Source organism: Thalassophryne amazonica, chromosome 5 (assembly GCF_902500255.1).
Source record: "Thalassophryne amazonica chromosome 5, fThaAma1.1, whole genome shotgun sequence".
In the NCBI taxonomy this organism is placed as follows: Eukaryota; Metazoa; Chordata; class Actinopteri; order Batrachoidiformes; family Batrachoididae; genus Thalassophryne; species Thalassophryne amazonica.
Window position 1 is genome coordinate 50,192,604 of NC_047107.1, and position 25,438 is coordinate 50,218,041.

The 25,438-nt window shown below is 40.8% G+C and overlaps 1 protein-coding gene across 1 annotated transcript in view; it reads left to right on the forward strand.

Moving 5' to 3' along the window:
• The first annotated feature begins 4,975 nt into the window (after positions 1-4,975).
• Positions 4,976-25,438, forward strand: part of lnpep (leucyl/cystinyl aminopeptidase) — a 90,914-nt gene continuing 70,451 nt past the window's right edge. Inside the window, 2 exon segments of the mRNA XM_034170173.1 lie at positions 4,976-5,379; positions 23,190-23,284. Of these exon segments, the coding sequence (XP_034026064.1) occupies positions 5,352-5,379; positions 23,190-23,284 (123 nt within the window). The 5' untranslated portion in view covers positions 4,976-5,351.

Below are 25,438 nucleotides of genomic sequence, written 5' to 3' on the forward strand. Positions count from 1 at the left end.
CAAGCCCGCTGGTCACTGTTCTTCAGGCGTTTTGACTTTCAGATCACTTATTGCCCCAGGACGAAGAACCAATGATCTGACGCCCTGTCCCGGGAGTGACAGCTGTCACTCATCATCAGTACCAGCTGTCACTCATCCACTACTCATCACCATCACCATAAAGGCCGGACTGCAACTCCACCTCCCCGCCAAGAAATCAGCTACCCTAAAGGTAATTCTCTGCTGTATCTAAAACGACAATAGTCTGATCTCATTTGCAGCCGTTTTCCTGTGACGGTGTCCTTGTCTGCTGTATTGGCGTTTGGTGTGGATTGCGACGGCTTTGCCTCACACCCCAACCAGATAAGTGGTTTCACAGGCGCTGCACGAGTGTGTTATTGGAGGTGGAGGTTCTCCCTCCTTACAGAACACAGACTGAGGGATTACTGAGTGTGTGAACTCACACTCACCTGCACTGTTTCTATTCTCTCTGCCAGCAGTACCAGTTCTGAGAGCTGGAGACGGTGGCCACCTGGGGACCCAGGACTTGGCGGCTCCGGTGTTCTTCAGATCCGTTGGTGGTGGAAGCCGTGTGGGATCCGGTTCGTTTCTGGACGGACGTCTCCTATCCTCGAGCCTGCCCACACGTCACTCAACGTATAATTGACTGTTTTTCCAAACCTGTTTTGTCTGTATTCCGTTGTGCACGTCATAACATTAAATTGTTACTGTTTTGGCTTATCCATTGCCCGTTCATTTACGCCCCCTGTTGTGGGTCCGTGTTCCTACACTTTCACAACATGATCAGTGTAAACAGGATGCACCTGAGCTCAGTTTTGAGCGTCGTGTCAAAGGCTTGAATACTTATGTACATGTGATTTCTTAGTTTTTTTTATTTGTAATAAATTAGCAAAAATCTAAAAAAAAAAATAAATAAAAAAAAACTTTTTTTTCACAATGTCATTATGAGGTACTATGTATAGAATTTTTAGGGGAAAAAAATGAATGTCATCCATTTTGGAATAAGGCTGTAACATAAAAGAATGTGTAACAACTGCAGCGCCGTGAATATTTTCCAGATTCACCATAGAAAACGTTCCCCTGAAGGGGAAAAATTCAAAAGAACAGACAGCCTTGAACTACTTACATAGGGACCCATACAGTCTGATAGTGACGTCATAGATCATGTGAGGTTTCCCCGACTTGTGTGAGGGATGCTGGTAAGCACACGGCAACAGCCAATCAGAGTAGAGATGCACAGTGACATCTGCTGGCTGCTCTCCTAACAAAATAATCCAATATGGTGGAAAATGCACCATAACATCTTATTTCTGTATAAATCTAATATGTTTCAGATATATTTTGGAAGTGATAGTGAGAAATAAACACTTCTAAATCTAAAAATGTTGTTTTTGAAACCAGATAACACCTCTGAAGTGATTTACAAGACATCTTATGGATGTTAGTGTGCACACTGTTGTGTGGGCCGCCAGAAGAGGAGGTACTGCTGGCCCACCACCAGAGGGCGCCCTGCCTGAAGTGCGGGCTTCAGGCATGAGAGGGCGCTGCCGCCACGGACACAGCCGGGAGTGACAGCTGTTACTCATTATTTCCTGACAGCTGTCACTCATTCTTCATCATCTCACTCCATAAAACCCAGACGTCATCTCCACCTCATCGCCGAGATATCGTACTTCAATGGAGGTAATATCATTTGTGTTTACTTATAATCTGTACATTGTGAGTGTTTGCAGGCGTACCGGTCCCTCGTTTTGTGGAGGCTGAGTGAGTGCAGGACGGCACTCTTTTCCTCTGAGGGATCACTGCAAACTCATCAGCATATTGAGTGAGAGGTGGAGGTGGCATTCCTACCGTTGTTGTTACTGGGTGTACACACACCCACACTTGACTGTCTTTGTTCTTTGCCGGCAGTACCAGATCCGACAGTCGGGGACGGTGATCACCTGGGAATTCGGGACTTGGCGGCTCCAGTATTCACCAGGTTCGGTGGCGGCGGAAATCGTGTGGTTCCGGCTCTTCTCAGGACAGACGTCTTCTATCCTCGAGCCTGCCCACACGTCACCTTTGTGGATTGACTGTAATCATATTCTGAGATTGTCTGTGTATTCGTTGTGCACCTTCACAACATTAAACTGTTACTTTTTGGCTCATCTATTGACCGTTCATTTGCGCCCCCTGTTGTGGGTCCGTGTCACTACACTTTCACAACACACACCTTGTGTACACACATCACTACTCCTGTAGACCACATTAACAGCAAAATAACACATTCATTATGGAATTTCCACCCTCACCCAGGTGGTTAATGTGCTTGGTTTCAGTGCAGAAGGTTCCGGGTTCAAATCCCACCCCTGCCACATTTCTCAATGTAATGTGGAGTTGCGTCAGGAAGGGCATCCGACGTAAAAACTGTGCCAATTCAACATGCAGATCCACCTTGGATTTGCTGTGGCGACCCCAAGTGCAAACAAGGGAGCAGCCAAAGGGACTTACTTACCCAGGTAGATATGTTCTGTTCAATAAAATGAGCTGTAAATTTCAACACGCTTCAAAATAAACCGTCATAATGCTTAGATTTCATTAGAAACTACATTTTTTTCAGTTTTGTGAAATTTGAAAGGCCTTACCTGTTTAATTTGGAACAGTAATTGTTGGTTTGTTCCAGTTGCAACCAGGAGAACAAGCGCCTCATCGACAACCAAGTTGCAAAGACTCAGTGGAGACCGGCGCTGCCAAACAGGAAGGAGGCTAAGGTAAGGGGCTAACTTTATAATATGTGTGGGGAAAAAATTTTCTACATTTAAAAAGGTAAGCACACACGTATGTTATTTACATGTACTATACTGTACACTTCTAATTACATTTTTTTACCTGTAGAAGGGTGCAGACTTTACCTGAGTGCCCTCTGGTGAGCATTTTTGGCTGCTGAAAACATTGCTGAACTCAATACAAATACATGTAATTTGGTCACTTTTTAAAGGGATCAGATTCGTCAATAAAGTCAATTTAATGTACAATGGTTCATTTCAGGTCAGCTTGGTGGATAAATCTCATTGTTCCAGGCAGTGAGAACTGTCAGCTGACTGAAAGAAGCAAGCGAGAGACAAAACCAAACCAGGTGATTTCAATAGACAATACAGCCCGAGTGTGTTTTTTTGAGCAGGCGGCTGTTGTGGAAATACAAATTCTCGCCTTCGGATTCACCACTTCACCGGAAGTGATGTACTATACCCGTGTCCTTCTATACAAAAAGCAGCTTACGATAAGTGTTTTTAGCTTGCCCCATACCATAAATCGGTGTGTGAGTATGTCTGTGTGAATGGGTGAATGCAAGGCATCAGTGTAAAGCACTTTGAGCTTCTGATATAGATGGAAAAGTGCTGTAAATGCAATCCATTTACTATTTACCATTATGTTGTGTTGCTGTTTAGCCCATGATGTGTTAGCATTCCCAGTCCAGATTCCAGATACTGGAAGGAGTAAAACCATTTTTGACCCAAGTGAAAAGATAAAACCCAAAATATCTAAATATTGAAAAAGTTTGAAAAAACTCTTTAATGAGCTGGAGGGATTGACTAATTACAGGAAGCTTTGCTCCAACAAGAGTTGCCAATTGAAATAATGAAGAGGATTGTATGGTAGGCCTTGGAAAGTGGAAAATGCACAACAAATGAAAAGCAAATGGCTTGAAAGGGGAGTCACGGTTTGTTCGATTAACTGTGAGACATCACTTAAATAAAATATGATTTACTGAAAGTAACGCCACCCAAAAAACAGTACTAACACCTGAACAGTTCTGTTGGAGCATGAATAGATGACTGGCTGAACTGAACAAGCAAATTTTCCCATTCATTTATAATATGTTTGCATGGTAAAGTCATCTCCTCAGTGGTCAATGCACAGCTGTACAGTGACATTTTCAACACTTTTCACTAGAGGTGGGCGATACCGGGAATTTTGGTATTAATCCGATACCAAGTAAATACAGGCCCAGTATCGCCGATATCGATACCGATACTTTTTCATATTTAAGATTCATAGTTCCAAAGGATCCAAAAAACCTAGGAAAGAATTTCGCCAAACATTGTACGTGACAACAAAATACTTTATTATCATAATCAACATTTTTGTTTAAAAAATATTGCTCAACACAACTTAAAACAAAATCTCCTGAGGTAGAGGGCTGACAAACCACAATACAAGGGTGCGCTGCTCTGTGTTGTGTGACACAGCACAGCACTGCTCTTACAGAGAGTAGACTTTGATGAATCTGCGTGCGCAGCAGTCAGTGCGTGCGTGAGAGAAAAAAAAGCTTGAGTTTCGATCTTTTTACACGAGGATGGTTCAATATCAATACCAGCGTTGGTATCGATATTAGGATCGATCCGCCCACCTCTACTTTTCACATTACTTTGATAAAAAATAAGATTGGTGTGACGATAAAGTTGCGTCATGATGATGCAAACAATGTTCAGATTTTTTTCATCAGTGGCAAGACCAGGAAGCACTCCAGTGTCAATCTGATTGAAAAGTTGGTGTTAAAAAAGGGGCTCCATCAAATGCTCTTTGACAAAGCTTGAACCACTATTGAACAAATAAAGAAATATACCATAAATTACAATTATTAGAATAAAGTTTTTTTTTTTTTGCCTTTTTAGTTTTGGCTCACAAAGTTCAGTTTTGTCATACCTGTGAGCATCATAACAGGGGGAACTTCCCCTGTGTGAAGTCATTACAGGGGACACACAACTGAGAAGCTTTTTTGATGCAATTGTAGTTACCTCATGTGACTACAATGAAGAAAGGCCTTTATTACTGTAGTGGTCAGTCAGATCAGCACCTTACATTTCATTAGGAAAGCTAATTTTTCTTCAATGTTGTGCTTTGACATTTCAGACACAGAATCTAATCCCACAGCCTTCATCGTGGAGTCGCGTGGCCCCGCCCTTCGCCCGTAACATCCAATAGGATGACAGTGTTCTAGTACGATGGAGGCGGTCAACAACTGTTCGGAGAGAGGAAGGAAAGTGTCATTTGTTTATTCGCGGTGTGTTGATTAATGTTAAGCGTAAAGTTGACCAAATCCTAAGCTTTTATGTTGACGTCTCCGCTGATTATCGGCGATAAAATGATAGACGTCAGTCACCGTTAGTTATCTGTGTGTTACATGTCAGAAGTTGGCTAATCACAGCTAGCTCTTTCGGAGCTAATGTCATTTCAGTCAGAATATAGATTTGTTTTTATTTTTGAACGGCTGGTCGGCTCCGGTGTGTTGTGACCAACTCGATAACGTTACGTCTGTCAAGTTTGTTTAATTTTTTTCATTTTTATTTTTTGGACACGAAGACAACATGGATCCATTTGACAGTATCAGTACAGGTAAGGATTCAGTGACAGCAGGCCAGCTAATAACTAATGAATAGTTTAGCTACAAGACAGATGTTCACCCGAGGATACAAATGTCTGCTTTTGAAGAATCAAAATTAAAGTACGTGGCTTACTTGCTGTCTAGGCGACCGATTTTGTATTTTTGAGTAGTCGTTTTCAGGAGTTATTTTCTGGTCTTGATTTTGTTGTGAATTATGTCTTTGGCATGTTAATATCTGTTGTACAATTCAGTGCAGGCAGTGTGGTAAATGGTACAGACAGTTGCCCAATTCCGGATCACCTTTTTTAAAGTCCCGCTATACGGAGCCATAATGCAACTGAATATCCTTTATTGGGTATTGTTGTATTAGGCATTTGGATGTTATCTAGCTGAAAAGGTCTGGATGGTGTAGCCCTTCTACTTAAAGTGTGAAGCCACATTATATGTGGTGCAAATATTTGCCGGAAATGGATCACTTTTCCCAGTTCTGGATCACGACACTGTGTCACTTTGGGGGCATTCCTGGCATCTGGTTAGAGCCCTTCTAATGCAGAATGATACCCACTGTGTCCGAGAATGTGTTTTGAACACAAAATGATATAAATTATACTTATTAAATGAGAATTTACTTAGTTTCAAAAGGCACCGTTATACATTTTTACGAGCAAAAACTGAAGTGTGGAGGTGAGATTTCTCCCAAATTAAAAAGTAAAAGCCCCCACATTCATGCCCATTCGTGATGTTGAGATGACCCCCACAATACACATGGCTCACAAGTACTGACACGAGGCTGCTGCTTCAGTGATCCACAACCGGCAAATTTTCGCGTCTGAGATTGCGTGCAGCAATTAAACAGCAAGACATAACACACTGACATTTTCTACCCAAGTAAGTAAGTATTTTCCCACTCTACAACCAAAAACACTGAATGGGTAACTCACCTTTGCTACGTCTTAGAGATCGTTACTTTCAGACTTGCAGGAATGAGTGAGTGAGGAAAAAGCGCGCACACCGCAGACACCGGGATGTTTTGATTCCTCTGCTGATCACAAGCATGGCTGGATCCGGTCAAGCTTGTGGTCATTTGTAGACAAACCATCAGATTTTCCATTGGTACCAAGTATTAGCTTATTCGCGCTGATTACGAGAAACGGCGGCGCAAATACTACAGCAGTGATCTGGAACTGGCAATGATCCGGAACTGGGCAAGTGACTGTAGTTACACTGGAACAGAATCGCTTAAAGTTAATAGCATTTTTCAGCAATGTCTATCTTATACAGTAAGATGTAATATGCTCTTCAGGGTTGCCAGATTTAGACTAATTCTTGTTGGGTTTCCCCGTTTTTGCTCTGGTGACCACATCAGGATCCGGTACTGGAAGGGTGATGTTCTTCCTGAAGCATCTCCAGATGTTAATGAACCGGACCGTTCTGCTTGGGTAACCATGCTGCCCCTTACGGTTGCCAGATCATATGAAAATAACAAGTGACTCCAGCTGTGAAAAGAAGCTGCAAACTAGACAAAGCACTCCAGCAAGTGCAAAGCCTGCTGCCTTGCAATGGCATATTTTGAAAATTCATATACAGTTTCCTATTCATGTTCAGTAGTAAATGGAGTGCATTTATATAGCGCCTTTCCATCTACCTCAGACGCTCAAAGCCCTGATGTGAGGGTGCTGCTATGCAAGGTACTCACTACACACTAGGGATTAAGGACCTTGCCCAAGGGTCCTTAGTGATTTTTCCGGTCAGGCTGGGATTTGAACAGGGGATCCTCTGGTCTGACGCCCAACACTTAACCACTAGACTGTGACCTCCCTCCCGCGAGGCACAAAGCTGGGGAAGGGTATAGAAACATTTCTGCTGCTTTGAAGGTCCCACTGAGCACAGTGGCCTCCATCATCCATAAATGGAAGAAGTTCGGATCCACTGTGACTCTTCTTAGAGCTGACCACCTGTCTACACTGAGTGATCAGGGGAGAAGGGCCTTAGTCAGGTAACCAAGAAACTGATGGTCACTCTGTCAGAGCTCCAGCAGCTCCAGCATTTCGCTGTGGAGAGAGGAGATCCTTCCAGAGGGGCAACCATCTCTGCAGCAATCCACCAATCAGGCCTGTATGGTAGAGTGGCCAGAAGGAAGCCACTCCTTAGTAAAAGGCACATGGCAAGAGTGGCCAGAAGGAAGCCACTCCTTAGTAAAAGGCACATGGCAGCCCACCTGGAGTTTGTCAAAAGGCACCTGAAGGACTCTCAGACCATGAGAAACAAAATTCTCTGCTCTGATGAGACAAAGATTGAACTCTTTGGCATCAGTGACAGGCATCATGTTTGGAGGAAACCAGGCACCATTCCTACAGTGAAGCATGGTGGTGGCAGCATCATGCTGTGGGGATGGTTTTTTTCAGCGGCAGGAACTGGGAGACTAGTCACGATTGAGGGAAAGATGAATGCAGCAATGCACAGAGACATCCTGGTTGAACCAGACTGGAGCAATGGTTCAGCAGGACAGTGAGCTAAGCACACAGTCAAGATATCAAAGGAGTTGCTTCAGGACAACTCTGTGAATGTTCTTGAGTGGTCCAGTCAGAGCCCAGACCTGAATCTGATTGAACATCTCTGGAGAGATCTGAAAATGGCTGTGCACCGACACTCCCCATCCAACCTGAGTGCACCAAGCTTGTGGCATCATATTCAAGAAGACTTGACGCTGTAATTGCTGCTAAAGGTGCATCAGCAAAGTACTGAGCAAAGGATGGGATTACCTATAAACACTTGATTTCTTAGCTTTTTATTTTTTTTTTTATAAATTTGCAAAAATAAAAAATAAACTTTTATGTTGTCATTATGGGGTTTGTGAGTTGAGAGGAAAAATGAATTTACTCCATTTTGGAATAAGGCGGTAGCATAATGTGGAAAAAGTGAAGCACTGTGAATACTTTTGGGATCTCCTGCAGTTTGATAATACAGGTCAGGTTTGGGAGCATGTGCTTTTGCCACATGTCACATCCACCTTATTCTGAAGCTACCATGGGTGCTGCATGGCAACCCTGTAGACAAAAAAAAAGAAAACTTTAGCACACATTACATCCCATATGTCTTTGTGTTGCAAAATGTTGGCAACACTCTAATATAACGTCATCGGTTACTCTGATACTGAGCTTATTCTGGTTAAGGTAATCAGAAAATTCTGTTCACATGGAAGTGTCTTGTTCAGAGTGTATTCTTGTCAGATTAAAGTCAGGATATCTGTCAATGTAAACGCAGTTACTGTTACACATGGACTTGGAAAATGTTGTTGTTTGTCTTCAGGCTGTCTCTGTTCAGTTTCACCACAGCGGATGTAGTACAGGCTTGCATTAGGAACTGGCATAGGTTTTATGTCTGATGCTGTCGTGGCACAACTCCAGTTTTATTGGGAGGAAAACACACAGCCCCTGGTTTTCCTAAGAGGTCTTTCATCCAATTACTAACCAGGACCCACTCTCTATAGTTTCTGAGATCTGAAAGGATTAAACATACACAAAGCTGAGTGGCTGTGAAAATGGACTTGGAATATGTGTTTATTGAATTGGAATTCATCATTTTTAGACTTTTGATTTGGAGTCAGGCTACAGAGAACCTAAAAGTGGAATTGACATGGACACCTGCCCCTGATTGTTGGTTCATTTTAGGTTTGTCTCAATCTTGATAGTTCTTCAAAAAGGGATTTTGATTTTTCTGTGTTCTTGATTATGACTTCCTTATTTTTAACACCAAACTCATAATCAGTCACACATAGAGCAGATAAAGGCAGTAAAAACATGTAGTGTACTTCCCTTATTGTTGTCAGTCAGAAATAAGTTCTGAATCAAAAGGCAGGCTTGTGTTTAACTACAGCACTGTGATGGTGGACTTTCTATTGGTTTTCAGGAGAGAGGACCTCATTTACATCAAAAGTACTTTACTGTGGTGTTTACATACTGTACAAGTGTAAAGAAATTCACGGAACTGTTACCAACATCTCACTCAAGTATAACTAACCATGTCCTCTTGCTTTTACATGCCAGAAATAATATCACCACAATTCCTTCGCTGTTATTACTAAGTTGGGAAATCATTATTAGAATTTCAAGTGCCTTTTTTTATACTGTTTTTATTGTAGACATGCTGCATTACTGAAGCTGAAACGATTCATAGTTGTTCATAATTGATTCAGTGAGCAGTTTTTCTTGGGAGTATGGTAACCATTCTCTGATTCCAGTTGTACAAGTACAGCTATAGTTTCCTTTGTATCAATGATAGTATTATATTTGTAGAATCAATAGGCAATCGGATCAACGCGAAAATACTCACAGAAATACATTCCCGTTCCAGTTGATTCGGTTTATTTGAAAATAGCACTGGTTGTACATTAAAATACAACCCCAGTTCCAATGAAGTTGGGACATTGTGTAAAATGTAAATAAAAACAGAATGCAACAATTTTCAAATCCTCTTCAACCTATATTCAATTGAACACACCACAAAGACAAGATATTTAATGTTCAAACTGACATACTTTGTTGTTTTTGTGCAAATATTTGCTCATTTTGAAATGGATGCCTGCAGCACATTTCAAAAAAGTTGGGACAGGGCAACAAAAGACTGGGAAAGTTGATGAATGCTCAAAGAACACCTAATTGGAAACACGTGAGTGTCATGATTGGGTATAAAAGGAGCATCCCAAAAGGCTCAGTCATTCACAAGCAAAGATGGGGCGAGGATCACCACTTTGTGAACAACTGCGTGAAAAATGGTCCAACAGTTTAAGAACGTTTCTCAATGTTCACTTGCAAGGAATTTAGGGATTCCATAATCTACAGTCCATAGTATTCAATCATAGTAGTAGTCAGTCAGAAGCTTCAGAGAATCTGGAGAACTTTCTACATGTAAGCGACAAGGCCAAAAACCAACAATGAATGCCTGTGACCTTCGATCCCTCAGGCGGCACTGCATTAAAAAACAAGATCATTGTGTAAAGGATCTTACCTTGTGGGCTCAGGATCACTTCAGAAAACCATTATCAGTTAACAGAGTTTGTCGCTACATCGACAAGTGCAAGTTAAAACTCTACCATGGAAAGCGAAAGCCATACATCAACAACATCCAGAAACACCACCACCTTCTCTGGGCCCGAGCACATTGAATGAATGAATGAATGAATGGATTTATTCGGCACACACACAAATCCGAAAGAACAGAAACATACCAATAATATGAATGTTATATAAACAAGCCTGTGAGTCCGAAAGGGTGTGGGCAGAAGCAAAGCTTATCAACGCCCACCCCTGCTAGAATGAGTCCAACAATTATAAGTCATAACAACATATACACAAATTCACAACACACTACATATCAACACAGACATACACTTCAATATTCAATTACATTTCAATTCATGTATAAGTATGTTATGTATAAAGCACCAAATCACAGCAAACTTGGCCCAAGTCACTCCGTATTAACCCTGCCGACCCCCAGAGCAAGCACTAGGCAACTGTGGTGAGAAAAAACTCCCTCTTAGGAAGAAACCTCAAGCAGACCAGGCTCTAGGGGGTGACCCTCTGCTTGGGCCGTGCATATATACCTGTATACGTACATACATACACACACATTATATACATATATACACTTATACACACACATATACACACTCACATATATACCTATATACATACCCACTAACAAATAAATATACACTACATATATATACGAGGGCTGTCCATAAAGTATAGGTCCTTTTTATCTTTTTCAAAAACTATATGGATTTCATTCATATGTTTTTACGTCAGACATGCTTGAACCCTCGTGCGCATGCGTGAGTTTTTCCACGCCTGTCAGTGACGTCATTCGCCTGTGAGCACTCCTTGTGGGAGGAGTCGTCCAGCCCCTCGTCAGAATTCCTTTGTCTGAGAAGTTGCTGAGAGACTGGCGCTTTGTTTAATCAAAATTTTTTCTAAACCTGTGAGACACATCGAAGTGGACATGGTTCGAAAAATTAAGCTGGTTTTCAGTGAAAATTTTAACGGCTGATGAGAGATTTTGAGGTGATTCTGTCGCTTTAAGGACTTCCCACAGTGCGAGACGTCGCACAGCGCTCTCAGGCGGCGTCATCAGCCTGTTTCAAGCTGAAAACCTCCACATTTCAGGCTCTATTGATCCAGGACGTCGTGAGAGAACAGAGAAGTTTCAGAAGAAGTCGGTTTCAGCATTTTATCCGGATATTCCACTGTTAAAGGAGATTTTTTTAATGAAAGACGTGCGGACGGGTCCGCGCGTCGGCTCGCAGCCGCCGCGACGCTCCGCCACAGGAAAAACACCTCTGTTGGAAGCCTTAAGGACAAGTTGGAACATGTCCAGCTGTTAAACAATTTCTCATATACTCACTCCACTGAAAGCCATCAAAAGCCGCCTGGATTTTACAAATGGTTATCAACACGGAGATGTTTTTCCTGTGCTGCCGCACCGCGTCGGCTGCGTCCCGACGCGCGGACCCGTCCGCACGTCTTTCATTAAAAAAATCTCCTTTAACAGTGGAATATCCGGATAAAATGCTGAAACCGACTTCTTCTGAAACTTCTCTGTTCTCTCACGACGTCCTGGATCAATAGAGCCTGAAATGTGGAGGTTTTCAGCTTGAAACAGGCTGATGACGCCGCCTGAGAGCGCAGCGCGACGTCTCGCACCGTGGGAAGTCCTTAAAGTGACAGTGTCACCTCAAAATCTCTCATCAGCCGTTAAAATTTTCACTGAAAACCAGCTTAATTTTTTGAACCATGTCCACTTCGATGTGTCTCACAGGTTTAGAAAAAATTTTGATCAAACAAAGCGCCAGTCTCTCAGCAACTTCTCAGACAAAGGAATTCCGACGAGGGGCTGGACGACTCCTCTCACAAGGAGTGCTCACAGGCGAATGACGTCACCGACAGGCGTGGAAAAACTCACGCATGCGCACGAGGGTTCATGCATGTCTGACGTAAAAACATATGAATGAAATCCATCTAGTTTTTGAAAAAATAAAAAGGACCTATACTTTATGGACAGCCCTTGTACACATACATACATTTATACCTACACATACATATACATACCCCTACACATATACATACCCCTACACATATACACATGTATACATATATACACATACATACTACATATATGCATATACATATATACACGTACATATACATACATATTGACTGATTGATCATTTATTTTGAGTTTTACAAAATAAGCATTTCTTTGACATCTACATTTACACACATTGGGTTGAAAAGAACAGGAGATACAAACATACACGCATACATACCCGCACACTTAACCCGAAAAGGGGTGGGATGAAGACGAACTTATTTAATCCCACCCCCAAATACCCTTACGTTATTACGACTACCGAGTGTGACCAATATTCCTTTTTTATTACTATGTAATTGATATCATATATTAGTGATGAGTATCTATAATAATAATAATAATAATAATGATGATAAAAACAATTCCCACCATAATAGACAGTAATAATGACAGTAATTATTGTCAATCAAAATTTTTTTTTTTTGTTTTTATTTCTATTATTATTATTACTACCATTGTTTTTAATTGCTATTGATATTGCTGGTGTCATTCCTTAAGCCATTTTCATATGTCAATAAATTCCCCACATTTACTCAGAAAATGACTATTTAAAAGGACTATTCTTGTGTGTGTCGATGGTAATTCTCTCTCTCTCTCTCTCTCTCTCTCTCTCTCTCTCTCTCTCTCTCTCTCTCTCTCTCTCTCTCTCTATATATATATATATATATATATATATATATATATATATATATATATATATATATATATATACACACATACATGCGAACTTACATACACAAAATACACATAATACATATACATATATACAATTATGCTACATTCATTTTATTTTATTAATTTAATTACCTTAACCTTTTTATTAATTTATCATTATTTTCTTTTTTTTTCCCCTTCCCCTCCTTCCCAATTTGTCATTTGTGAGGTGCATTAAAAGATGCAAAGTATTTTGTAAACCTGCTGCCAGAGAGGGGTCGCCCCCTGACACAGGTCCACCCTTTGCTGAATGTCCTAGGCTCTGCATTAAAAGACAAGGTTTTGGAGTCTGCTGGCAGAAGGGGGAGACCTTTGAGCAACAGACCCCCACTTGCCGACCCTGATCTGGTGATAATGATGTAAATGATGTAAGAGGGGGAAACAAGGAGGAAAGAAAAGGAAAAGTCTTTTTATGTATCAATAAACTTACATATGTACATATTTATATAAATGTAAACATAAATATACATATGTATATATACGTACATACACATTTGAAATGGACAGGCACAAAGTGGAAAAGTGTGCTGTGGTCTGATGAGTCGACATTTCAAATCATGGAAATCATGGACGTTGTGTCCTCTGGGCAAAAGAGGACAAAGACATCCAGATTGTTACCAGCACAAAGTTCAAAAGCCAGCATCTGTGATGGTATGGGGGTGTGTTAGTGCCCATGGCATGGGCAACTTACACGTCAGTGATGGCACCATCAATGCAGAAAGGTACATCCAGGTTTTGGAGCAGCACATGCTGCCATCCAAGCAACGTCTTTTTCAGGGACATTCCTGCTTATTTCAGCAAGACAATGCTCAGCCACATTCTGCCTGTGTTACAACAGCAAGGCTTTGTAGTAAAGAGTGCAGGTACTAGACTGGCCTGCCTGCAGTCCAGACCTGTCGCCCATTGAAAATGTGTGGTGCATTATGAAGCGCAAAATACGATGACGGAGACCCCGGACTGTTGAACAACTGAAGTTGTACATCAAGCAAGAATGGGAAAGAATTCCACCTACAAAACTTCAACAATTAGTGTCCTCAGTTCCCAAATGCTTATTGAGTGTTGTTAGAAGGAAAGGTGATGTAACACAGTGGTAAACATACCACTGTCCCAGCTTTTTTGAAACATGTTGCAGGCGTCCATTTCAAAATGAGCAAATATTTGCACAAAAACAAAGTTTATCAGTTTGAACATTGAATATCTTGTCTTTGTGGTGTGTTCAATTTAATATAGATTGAAGAGGATTTGCAAATCATTGCATTCTGTTTTTATTTACATTTTACACAACGTCCCAACTTTATTGGAATTGGGGTTGTATGAACATGTCAAATTTGAATAGTTCAACACATTTTAGCTGCACAAAAGGGAGAAACCTGGAATGGAAATTGGAAAATTCCTGGTGAGAACTCACACGCCATTTTCATTCGGATTGGATTAACTCATACCATCTGCTCAAAGTGATGTTAGTGAAATCACCTGCTACAGTCAGTGGCTGCAAAGAAAACCTGCACCTTTTTGGCCCTTTCTGGAATACTTTGGACACCACTGCTGTAGGAAGCTGAACTACATTCCACTAATGTGAAAGTACCACTACCGGTGCCTTTTGCTTTTTTGGCCATTGGGGAAAAGCAAAAACAGTTATGCAACACAGCATAATGTTAAAGTGTTTTGAAGGCTTAGTCTGGTTAGATTTCTTTTTTTGAGGTACGTGACGATGGAGCGCGATTCGGCATTTACAAAATGCCACAAAAAAAAACAAAACAATTGACATTAAATAAAAGTACTTAATTTACTCATATGCAGTCAGTTGGGGTAAATCGTGGGACCCATTGATTGTTCAGCTTCCTGCAGCCAGCAAGATGTTTCAGCAGAAACACAGATGTAGCTCTGGATCAGAAAACTCCACAGGTTGTATCGGAAATGTCCGATCTGTGAATTACGTTGATATCGGAACCTGATTCCGATATTGGATTGGATTAGCCCCATCCCTTGATTTGATGTCCTCTTGGATTTGTTAAGACCGTTTATAAATTGTTTTATATAATTTTCTGTTGGCAAAAAAAATAAAATAAAAAAATAAAACTAGAGCTGAGTATTGCTCACAAAATGATATCTCCCACTTTCCCAAGTAGTTGCTTGCCTGTATTGTTGATCGGTGATAGTAAATCTTTTATGATTACTATCTGAATGAACAAACAGGTCAGCTTGTGTAGTGCGCTCAACAGGTCTGTTTTCTGGCTGTCTCTGGCTCTCTCATATGAAGTCCAGTTATGGGAATTATTTTCCTTCATGCACATCCTGATATGGTGTCCAACCATTGCACAAAAACAATAAAGTTTGAAATCCATGAGCTGATTTAGAAAGAGCTGTGTCTATGAGGTCAATAATATGTCATGGATATATTAAAAACAAATTGAATCTCAAAATATTAGAATATTGTGAAAAAGTTCAATTTTCTTCTCAGTTATTCATAAAGTGAAAATTTTATATATTCTTGACTTAATATTTATAAACTGTTTCAAGAATTTTTAAATTGTGATAATTACATCCTACAGCTCCAAAAAGTAGAAAATGTGTGTTTAAAATATAAGAATATTTCATAAGATCTCTCCCAAAACATCTAAAATGATTTATAATACAGAAATGTCAAACTTCTCAAAAGTGCTGTCAATACTTGGTTGGGGCTTCTTTTCAATGAATACTGCTTCAGTGTGGGTCTGGCACTGCTGAAGTGTTCTGGAACATCAAGTTGTTTTGATAGTATTACTACATTATTCACTTTGTGTGTTTTTAGGAATCTGCTAGCTTAGCGCAGCTACTAGCTCTTAGCCGGTTTAGCATGGCGGCTTCTCCTGTCTCTCCCGCACTTTTCTGCTCTGGGTGTGAAATGTTTAGTTATTCCTCGGCCTCCTTTCGCAGTAATGGTACTTGTAATAAGTGTAGCTTATTCGTAGCTTTGGAGGCCAGGCTGGGCGAATTGGAGACTCGGCTCCGCACCTTGGAAAATCCTACAGCTAGCCAGGCCCCTGTAGTCGGTGCGGACCAAGGTAGCTTAGCCGCCGTTAGTTCCCCTCCGGCAGATCCCGAGCAGCCGGGAAAGCAGGCCAACTGGGTGACTGTGAGGAGGAAGCGTAGCCCTAAACAGAAGCCCCGTGTACACCGCCAACCTGTTCACATTTCTAACTGTTTTTCCCCACTTGGCGACACACCTGCCGAGGATCAAACTGGTTATTGGCGACTCTGTTTTGAGAAATGTGAAGTTAACGACACCAGCAACCATAGTCAATTGTCTTCCGGGGGCCAGAGCAGGCGACATTGAAGGAAATTTGAAACTGCTGGCTAAGGCTAAGCGTAAATTTGGTAAGATTGTAATTCACGTCGCCAGTAATGACACCCGGTTACGCCAATCGGAGGTCACTAAAATTAACATTGAATCAGTGTGTAACTTTGCAAAAACAATGTCGGACTCTGTAGTTTTCTCTGGGCCCCTCCCCAATCGGACCGGGAGTGACATGTTTAGCCGCATGTTCTCCTTGAATTGCTGGCTGTCTGAGTGGTGTCCAAAAAATGAGGTGGGCTTCATAGATAATTGGCAAAGCTTCTGGGGAAAACCTGGTCTTGTTAGGAGAGACGGCATCCATCCCACTTTGGATGGAGCAGCTCTCATTTCTAGAAATCTGGCCAATTTTCTTAAATCCTCCAAACCGTGACTATCCAGGGTTGGGACCAGGAAGCAGAGTTGTAGTCTTACACACCTCTCTGCAGCTTCTCTCCCCCTGCCATCCCCTCATTACTCCATCCCCGTAGAGACGATGCCTGCTCTCAGACCACCAATAACCAGCAAAAATCTATTTAAGCATAAAAATTCAAAAAGAAAAAATAATATAACACCTTCAACTGCACCACAGACAGACTAAAACAGTTAAATGTGGTCTATTAAACATTAGTCTCTCTCTTCTATGTCCCTGTTAGTAAATGATATAATAATTGATCAACATATTGATTTATTCTGCCTTACAGAAACCTTGTTACAGCAGGATGAATATGTTAGTTTAAATGAGTCAACACCCACGAGTCACACTAAGTGCCAGAATGCTCGTAGCACGGGCCGAGGGGGAGGATTAGCAGTAATCTTCCATTCCAGCTTATTAATTAATCAAAAACCCAGACAGAGCTTTAATTCATTTGAAAGCTTGACTCTTAGTCTTGTCCATCCAAATTGGAAGTCCCAAAAACCAGTTTTATTTGTTATTATCTGTCGTCCACCTGGTCGTTACTGTGAGTTTCTCTATGAATTTTCAGACCTTTTGTCTGACTTAGTGCTTAGCTGAGATAAGATAATTATAGTGGGCAATTTTAACATCCACACAGATGCTGAGAATGACAGTCTCAACACTGCATTTAATCTATTATTAGACTCAATTGGCTTTGCTCAAAATGTAAATGAGTCCACCCACCACTTTAATCATATCTTAGATCTTGTTCTGACTTATGGTATGGAAATTGAAGACTTAACAGTATTCCCTGAAAACTCCCTTCTGTCTGATCATTTCTTAATAACATTTACATTTACTCTGATGGACTACCCAGCAGTGGGGAATAAGTTTCATTACACTAGAAGTCTTTCAGAAAGCGCTGTAACTAGGTTTAAGGATATGATTCCTTCTTTATGTTCTCTAATGCCATATACCAACACAGTGCAGAGTAGCTACCTAAACTCTGTATGTGAAATAGAGTATCTTGTCAGTAGTTTTACATCCTCATTGAAGACAACTTTAGATGCTGTAGCTCCTCTGAAAAAGAGAGCTTTAAATCAGAAGTGCCTGACTCCGTGGTATAACTCACAAACTCGCAGCTTAAAGCAGATAACCTGTAAGTTGGAGAGGAAATGGCATCTCACTAATTTAGAAGATCTTCACTTAGCCTGGAAAAAGAGTCTGTTGCTCTATTAAAAAAGCCCTCCGTAAAGCTAGGACATCTTACTATTCATCACTAATTGAAGAAAATAAGAACAACCCCAGGTTTCTTTTCAGCACTGTAGCCAGGCTGACAAAGAGTCAGAGCTCTGTTGAGCCGAGTATTCCTTTAACTTTAACTAGTAATGACTTCATGACTTTCTTTGCTAATAAAATTTTAACTATTAGAGAAAAAATTACTCATAACCATCCCAAAGACGTATCGTTATCTTTGGCTGCTTTCAGTGATGCCGGTATTTGGTTAGACTCTTTCTCTCCGATTGTTCTGTCTGAGTTATTTTCATTAGTTACTTCCTCCAAACCATCAACATGTCTATTAGACCCCATTCCTACCAGGCTGCTCAAGGAAGCCCTACCATTAATTAATGCTTCGATCTTAAATATGATCAATCTATCTTTATTAGTTGGCTATGTACCACAGGCTTTTTTAAGGTGGCAGTAATTAAACCATTACTTAAAAAGCCATCACTTGACCCAGCTATCTTAGCTAATTATAGGCTAATCTCCAACCTTCCTTTTCTCTCAAAAATTCTTGAAAGGGTAGTTGTAAAACAGCTAACTGATCATCTGCAGAGGAATGGTCTATTTGAAGAGTTTCAGTCAGGTTTTAGAATTCATCATAGTACAGAAACAGCATTAGTGAAGGTTACAAATGATCTTCTTATGGCCTCAGACAGTGGACTCATCTCTGTGCTTGTTCTGTTAGACCTCAGTGCTGCTTTTGATACTGTTGACCATAAAATTTTATTACAGAGATTAGAGCATGCCATAGGTATTAAAGGCACTGCGCTGCGGTGGTTTGAATCATATTTATCTAATAGATTACAATTTGTTCATGTAAATGGGGAATCTTCTTCACAGACTAAGGTTAATTATGGAGTTCCACAAGGTTCTGTGCTAGGACCAATTTTATTCACTTTATACATGTTTCCCTTAGGCATTATTATTAGACGGCATTGCTTAAATTTTCATTGTTACGCAGATGATACCCAGCTTTATCTATCCATGAAGCCAGAGGACACACACCAATTAGCTAAACTGCAGGATTGTCTTACAGACATAAAGACATGGATGACCTCTAATTTCCTGCTTTTAAACTCAGATAAAACTGAAGTTATTGTACTTGGCCCCACAAATCTTAGAAACATGGTGTCTAACCAGATCCTTACTCTGGATGGCATTACCCTGACCTCTAGTAATACTGTGAGAAATCTTGGAGTCATTTTTGATCAGGATATGTCATTCAATGCGCATATTAAACAAATATGTAGGACTGCTTTTTTGCATTTGCGCAATATCTCTAAAATTAGAAAGGTCTTGTCTCAGAGTGATGCTGAAAAACTAATTCATGCATTTATTTCCTCTAGGCTGGACTATTGTAATTCATTATTACCAGGTTGTCCTAAAAGTTCCCTGAAAAGCCTTCAGTTAATTCAAAATGCTGCAGCTAGAGTGCTAACAGGGACTAGAAGGAGAGAGCATATCTCACCCATATTGGCCTCTCTTCATTGGCTTCCTGTTAATTCTAGAATAGAATTTAAAATTCTTCTTCTTACTTATAAGGTTTTGAATAATCAGGTCCCATCTTATCTTAGGGACCTCATAGTACCATATCACCCCAATAGAGCACTTTGCTCTCAGACTGCAGGCTTACTTGTAGTTCCTAGGGTTTGTAAGAGTAGAATGGGAGGCAGAGCCTTCAGCTTTCAGGCTCCTCTCCTGTGGAACCAGCTCCCAATTCAGATCAGGGAGACAGACACCCTCTCTACTTTTAAGATTAGGCTTAAAACTTTCCTTTTTGCTAAATCTTATAGTTAGGGCTGGATCAGGTGACCCTGAACCATCCCTTAGTTATGCTGCTATAGACTTAGACTGCTGGGGGGTTTCCATGATGCTCTGAGTGTTTCTTTCTCTTTTTGCTCTGTATACACCACTCTGCATTTAATCATTGGTGATTGATCTCTGCTCCCCTCCACAGCATGTCTTTTTCCTGGTTCTCTCCCTCAGCCCCAACCAGTCCCAGCAGAAGACTGCCCCTCCCTGAGCCTGGTTCTGCTCGAGGTTTCTTCCTGTTAAAAGGGAGTTTTTCCTTCCCGCTGTTGCCAAGTGCTTGCTCACAGGGGGTCGTTTTGACCGTTGGGGTTTTTCCGTAATTATTGTATGGCCTTGCCTTACAATATAAAGCGTCTTGGGGCAACTATTTGTTGTGATTTGGCGCTATATAAATAAAATTGATTTGATTTGATTTGATAGTGGCCTTCAGCTTGTTTTTGGGTCTGGTGTCTTTCATCTTCCTTTTGACAATATCCCATAGATTGTGTATGGAGTTCAGGTCAGGCGAGTTGTTAAGCCGATCATTTACAGTAATAACATGGTGAGGTGATGGTCTAGTGGTTAAGTGTTGGGCTTGAGACCCGAGCATCCTCAATTCAAACCCCACCCTGACTGGAAAATCACTAAGGGCCCTTGGTTAAGGTCCTTAATCCCTTAGTTGCTCCTGGTGTGTTGTGAGCACCTTGCATGGCAGAGTCCTGACATCGGTGTGCGAGTGTGTTTTGTGTGAATGGGTGAATATGAGGCATAAATGTAAAGCACTTTGAGTGTCTGATGCAGATGGAAAAGTGCTAGATAAATGCAGTCCATTTATCATGGTCAGCAAAGTATTTTTGGCACTGTGGGCAGGTGTCAAGTCCTTGGAAAACGAAATCAGCATCTCCATAAATTTTGTCAGGAGATAGAAGCATGAAGTGCTCTAGAATCTTCTGGTAGATGGCTGTGTTGTCTTTGGACTTGATAAAACACAATGGACCAAAACCAGCATATGACATGATACCAAAACCATCACTGACTGGAAACTTCACAAAAGACTTCAAGCAAATTGGACTTCAAGCCTCTCTACTCTTGCTCCAGACTCTGGGACCTTGATTTACAAATGAAATGCAAAATTGACTTCAATCTGAAAAGAAGACTTTTGACCACTGAGCAACAGTACAGTTCTTTTTCTCCTTAGCCCAGTTCAGGTGCTTCTGGCATTGGCCCAGTTTACGTGACCATAATAATCAGATAACTGTTAGTAATCAGATAACTGTAATAATCTGTTCGCGCATTTAGATGCACTTCAGTAATCCGATAATTGGAAAAACCAGGCTTACGTGGTTTCAGTTCATTCGTTGGATTTCTTTGGAAGTGGAGAAAGAAGAAAGGGCAGCTCCTACTGGGAAAAAAAGTGTGCGCACTCTCTCTGTCTCTGTGCAGAGGTTTACAGTGTTGAATGCCCTCACTCTCAAAATATGACTTCATGGTTTTAGGAAACTCTGCTCAACTTTAATATATTCGTCTATAAACTGCATAGATCGCGAAGATTTTTTTTTGTTTGTTTTTAGAACACTGAAACACAAGGCCATTCAAGGACGCTTGGGTATCCTGTCAAATTGTTTTTGGACACACAGCGGACTCTCTGAACTTTGTGATCTGATGAAGGATGTTATGAGGCCCGATGAGACAGCAGGTAATCCCGCTGAACCTCTGCAAGTGTGACAACTACTTTTACACATGCACAGATGTAAAACAACAAAATAAATCTAGTTAATAGTTTACATGTACTGAAGACATTGGAGGTTTGGGGAGAAATCCAGGTGTCTTAAATCCTATTTGTCATAATCAGATAACGGTCCTTTTTGGATAAAGCATATTGGATTTTGTCATTTACACGACCACTTAATAATCATATAACAGCCAATAATCAGATAGCAACCGGATTTGTATGTGCATGTAAACAGGGCCATTGTCTCTGGTTCAGGAGTGCCTTCACACTATGGATGCGACACTTGTAGCCCATTTCCTGGACACGACGATGAGTGGTAGCTCTTGACGCACTATCCTCACCCGTTGTCCAATTCTTGTGAAGTCTGAAAATCAGCTTTGCTTTACAGTGTTCTCAAGGCTATAGTCATCGCTGTTGCTTCTGCATCTTTTTCTACCACACTTGTCCCTTCCAGTCAACTTAAAATGAAGATGCTTTGATACATTGCTCTCTAACAACCAGCCCTTTCAGCAATGCCCTTCTGTGGTTTACCGTCCTTGTTCTGGACAGCTGTCAAGTCGGCCATCTCTCACGATTGTAGTTGTGCTTATTTGAACCAAACAACGTTTCAGGGTATTTATACTGCATAAACAGTGAGTGACTCAGACTTAAAATTAAATATTACAATATTTTGAAATACTTTTTTTATGCATCAGCTGTAATTATGAAAAACCTGATCAACAATAGGTAGTTGTGTGTTTGCTGAGTGTTTCTTATTCATATTAATGATTGCCAACACCATAAAATGCATTGTTTTTACTTAGTAAAGCTATTATTTCAAAATTATGCTCCATTCATTAGTTATTAAACTTGGAAGTGGAAGATGACCCAGATTGTTTCAAGAATGACTACAGGAATATAACATGGGTTTCCAAGACAAGACGTTGGGCTTTATCTAATGATGCACACACACTGATTAGTTTGCAGGAATGTGGCGTTTACTCACCTGTTATGGCATTGCCATTGACCATGTGATGGTTTTATTTTATTTTTAGCATTTGTGTTTTCTTGGCTGTGAACATGTTTTTTTGTTATAGCTAAGTGCGGTTAAGTTGTACAGGAACTGCTGTTCAACAGTTCAGGGTGGCTGTCTCACACTGTGAAAGAAGCAGGAAGTAGACAGTCAGTCATATTTACCAAAGGTAAACTGAGCTTCAGTGAGATTTAAGTTTAAGTGTTCTTTATACTGCTTGTGAAGCCAGTGCCAAATATATGTTTTTGCTGTCATGATGTTTATTGCAAGTATAATATAAAACAAAACAAGCATGTAGGCCAATGTCCTGCACACTTTCAAATTTCCATAATCATTTTGATTCTGCTCTCTTGCTCACTTTTTCTTTCTTGTGCCATTTTCCTTCATGGCGATCATCTGTGTTGTTTCTCTTCTTTTGTGCTGCAGAGCGAGCCAACCTGCCTCGAAACATGATTGAGAACAGCATGTTTGAAGAAGAACCTGACATTGTGGATTTGGCAAAAGACTCCTCAATCTTTCCGGTACGCACATTGTACAATCTTTCTATTTGAAGGGCAAGCCAAAAACACAAGTTTCTGAAGTAACTATGGATATTTTCTCACAAATGGGGTGATTTTGTTAATCTGTTAATGAGCATAGGAGATTATATAGTAGCATCATAAATATGGATCTCTTCAGTGGAGAATATCCACTTTTATTCACATTATGAGGGGACCTGAACCAAAGTAAATCTCTTAGCTGCAACCGACTGTCATCAACACATGTTGGCCAACATGTTCACTTTGTGACCAGTATGTATTTTCAAGTGTGTGGTGTCTGCTGCCCGACATTTATGTCAGCATTGTCAAATTCAAAGTACCTGTGGGCCACTGGTCATGTTCTGGCTTCCCTCAGGAGCCATTTGAACAGTCAGTTAAAAAAAAAATAAAGTTCAAACTGCACACATTCTTTTAGGAGTATACATTTTAGCTACTATTTCATGTTTGCTGCTATTATTTAAATTTTTCAATTTATTTCAATTTATTTTAATTTATATAGCGCCAAATCACAACAGAGTTGCCTCAAAGTGCTTCACACAGGTAAGGTCTAACCTTACCAACCCCCAGAGCAACAGTGGTAAGGAAAAACTCCCTCTGAGGAAGAAACCTCAAGCAGACCAGACTCAAAGGGGTGACCCTCTGCTTGGGCCATGCTACAAACATAAATTACAGAACAATTCACAGAACAATTCATGGACGAATATACAAGAAATGCTATTGGCGCACAGGACAGGAGGATCGCCAACACAAATACAACTCCTATCTCTGGATGGAGCTGCACCTTAAACAGAGAGAAAAAACAGAATCAGGCATCAGAAAGACAAAAAATACTGTATAATTTGCCAGCATTAAACAACAAGAAAAACAGAGAAATACTAAGTCGATTGCCGGCCACTAGCCCTACAACTTAACTAAAAGACACAGAATTTAGGTAAAGTTGAGGCCGCGGCCCGCTCCAGTTACTAATAAATGAATTAAAAGAGTAAAAAGCGTAAAACAAAACTGTACCAGTATGCTAGCCATATGAAAGGGAAAATAAGTGCGTCTTAAGTCTGGACTTGAAAGTCTCCACTGAATCTGACTGTTTATTGACGCAGGGAGATCATTCCACAGAACATGGGCACGATAAGAGAAAGCTCTGTGACCCGCAGACTTCTTATTCACCTTAGGGACACAAAGTAGTCCTGCACCCTGAGAACGTAAAGCCCCGGGCCGGTATGTAATGTTTAATTAGGTCAGCTAGGTAGGGAGGTGCCAGTCCATGAATAATTTTATAGGTTAGTAGCAGAACCTTAAAATCTGATCTCACTGGGACAGGAAGCCAGTGAAGGGATGCCAAAATGGGTGTAATGTGGTCGAACTTTCTGCTTCATGTCAAAAGTCTGGCTGCAGCATTTTGAACCAATTGGAGACCCCTAATGCTAGACTGCGGTAAACCAGAAAATAGAACATTGCAGTAGTCCAATCTAGAAGAGATAAATGCATGGATCAGGGTCTCAGCATCAGCCATAGACAGGATGGGACGAATCTTCGCTATATTTCGCAGGTGGAAGAAAGCAGTCCTAGTAATATTTCTAATGTGGAGGTCAAAGGACAACGAAGGATCAAAAATTACCCCAAGGTTCCTCACTTTGTCAGTGTGATGTATGACACACGAACCGAGGCTGAGCGTTAACTGGTCAAATTGATGCCGATGTCTCACTGGACCAAGAACCATCATTTCAGTCTTATCAGAGTTTAAAGTAGGAAGTTTCTAGACATCCAACTTCTCACTGCTGCAAGGCATTCTTCTAAGGATTTTATGTGAACGAGATTACCAGCAGTTATCGGCATGGAAAACTGAGTATCATCTGCATAGCAGTGAAAGGTAATTTCAGAACGTCGCAATATGTGCCCAAGGGGTGCTATATAAAGGGAGAAAAGCAGGGGGCCTAAGACAGACCCCTGTGGAACCCCAAATTTCATGTCACTAAGGTTAGAGGTAGTGTTAGTGTACAAAACACAGTGAGAACGACTAGTCAAGTATGACGTCAGCCATGCAAGTATTATATGCTGCTATTATTATTATATATGTGTGTCTTTGTGTATTCTGGCCTGTGTCCATCTCTGTGTGAACAAAATAGGTCAACTAGTTTT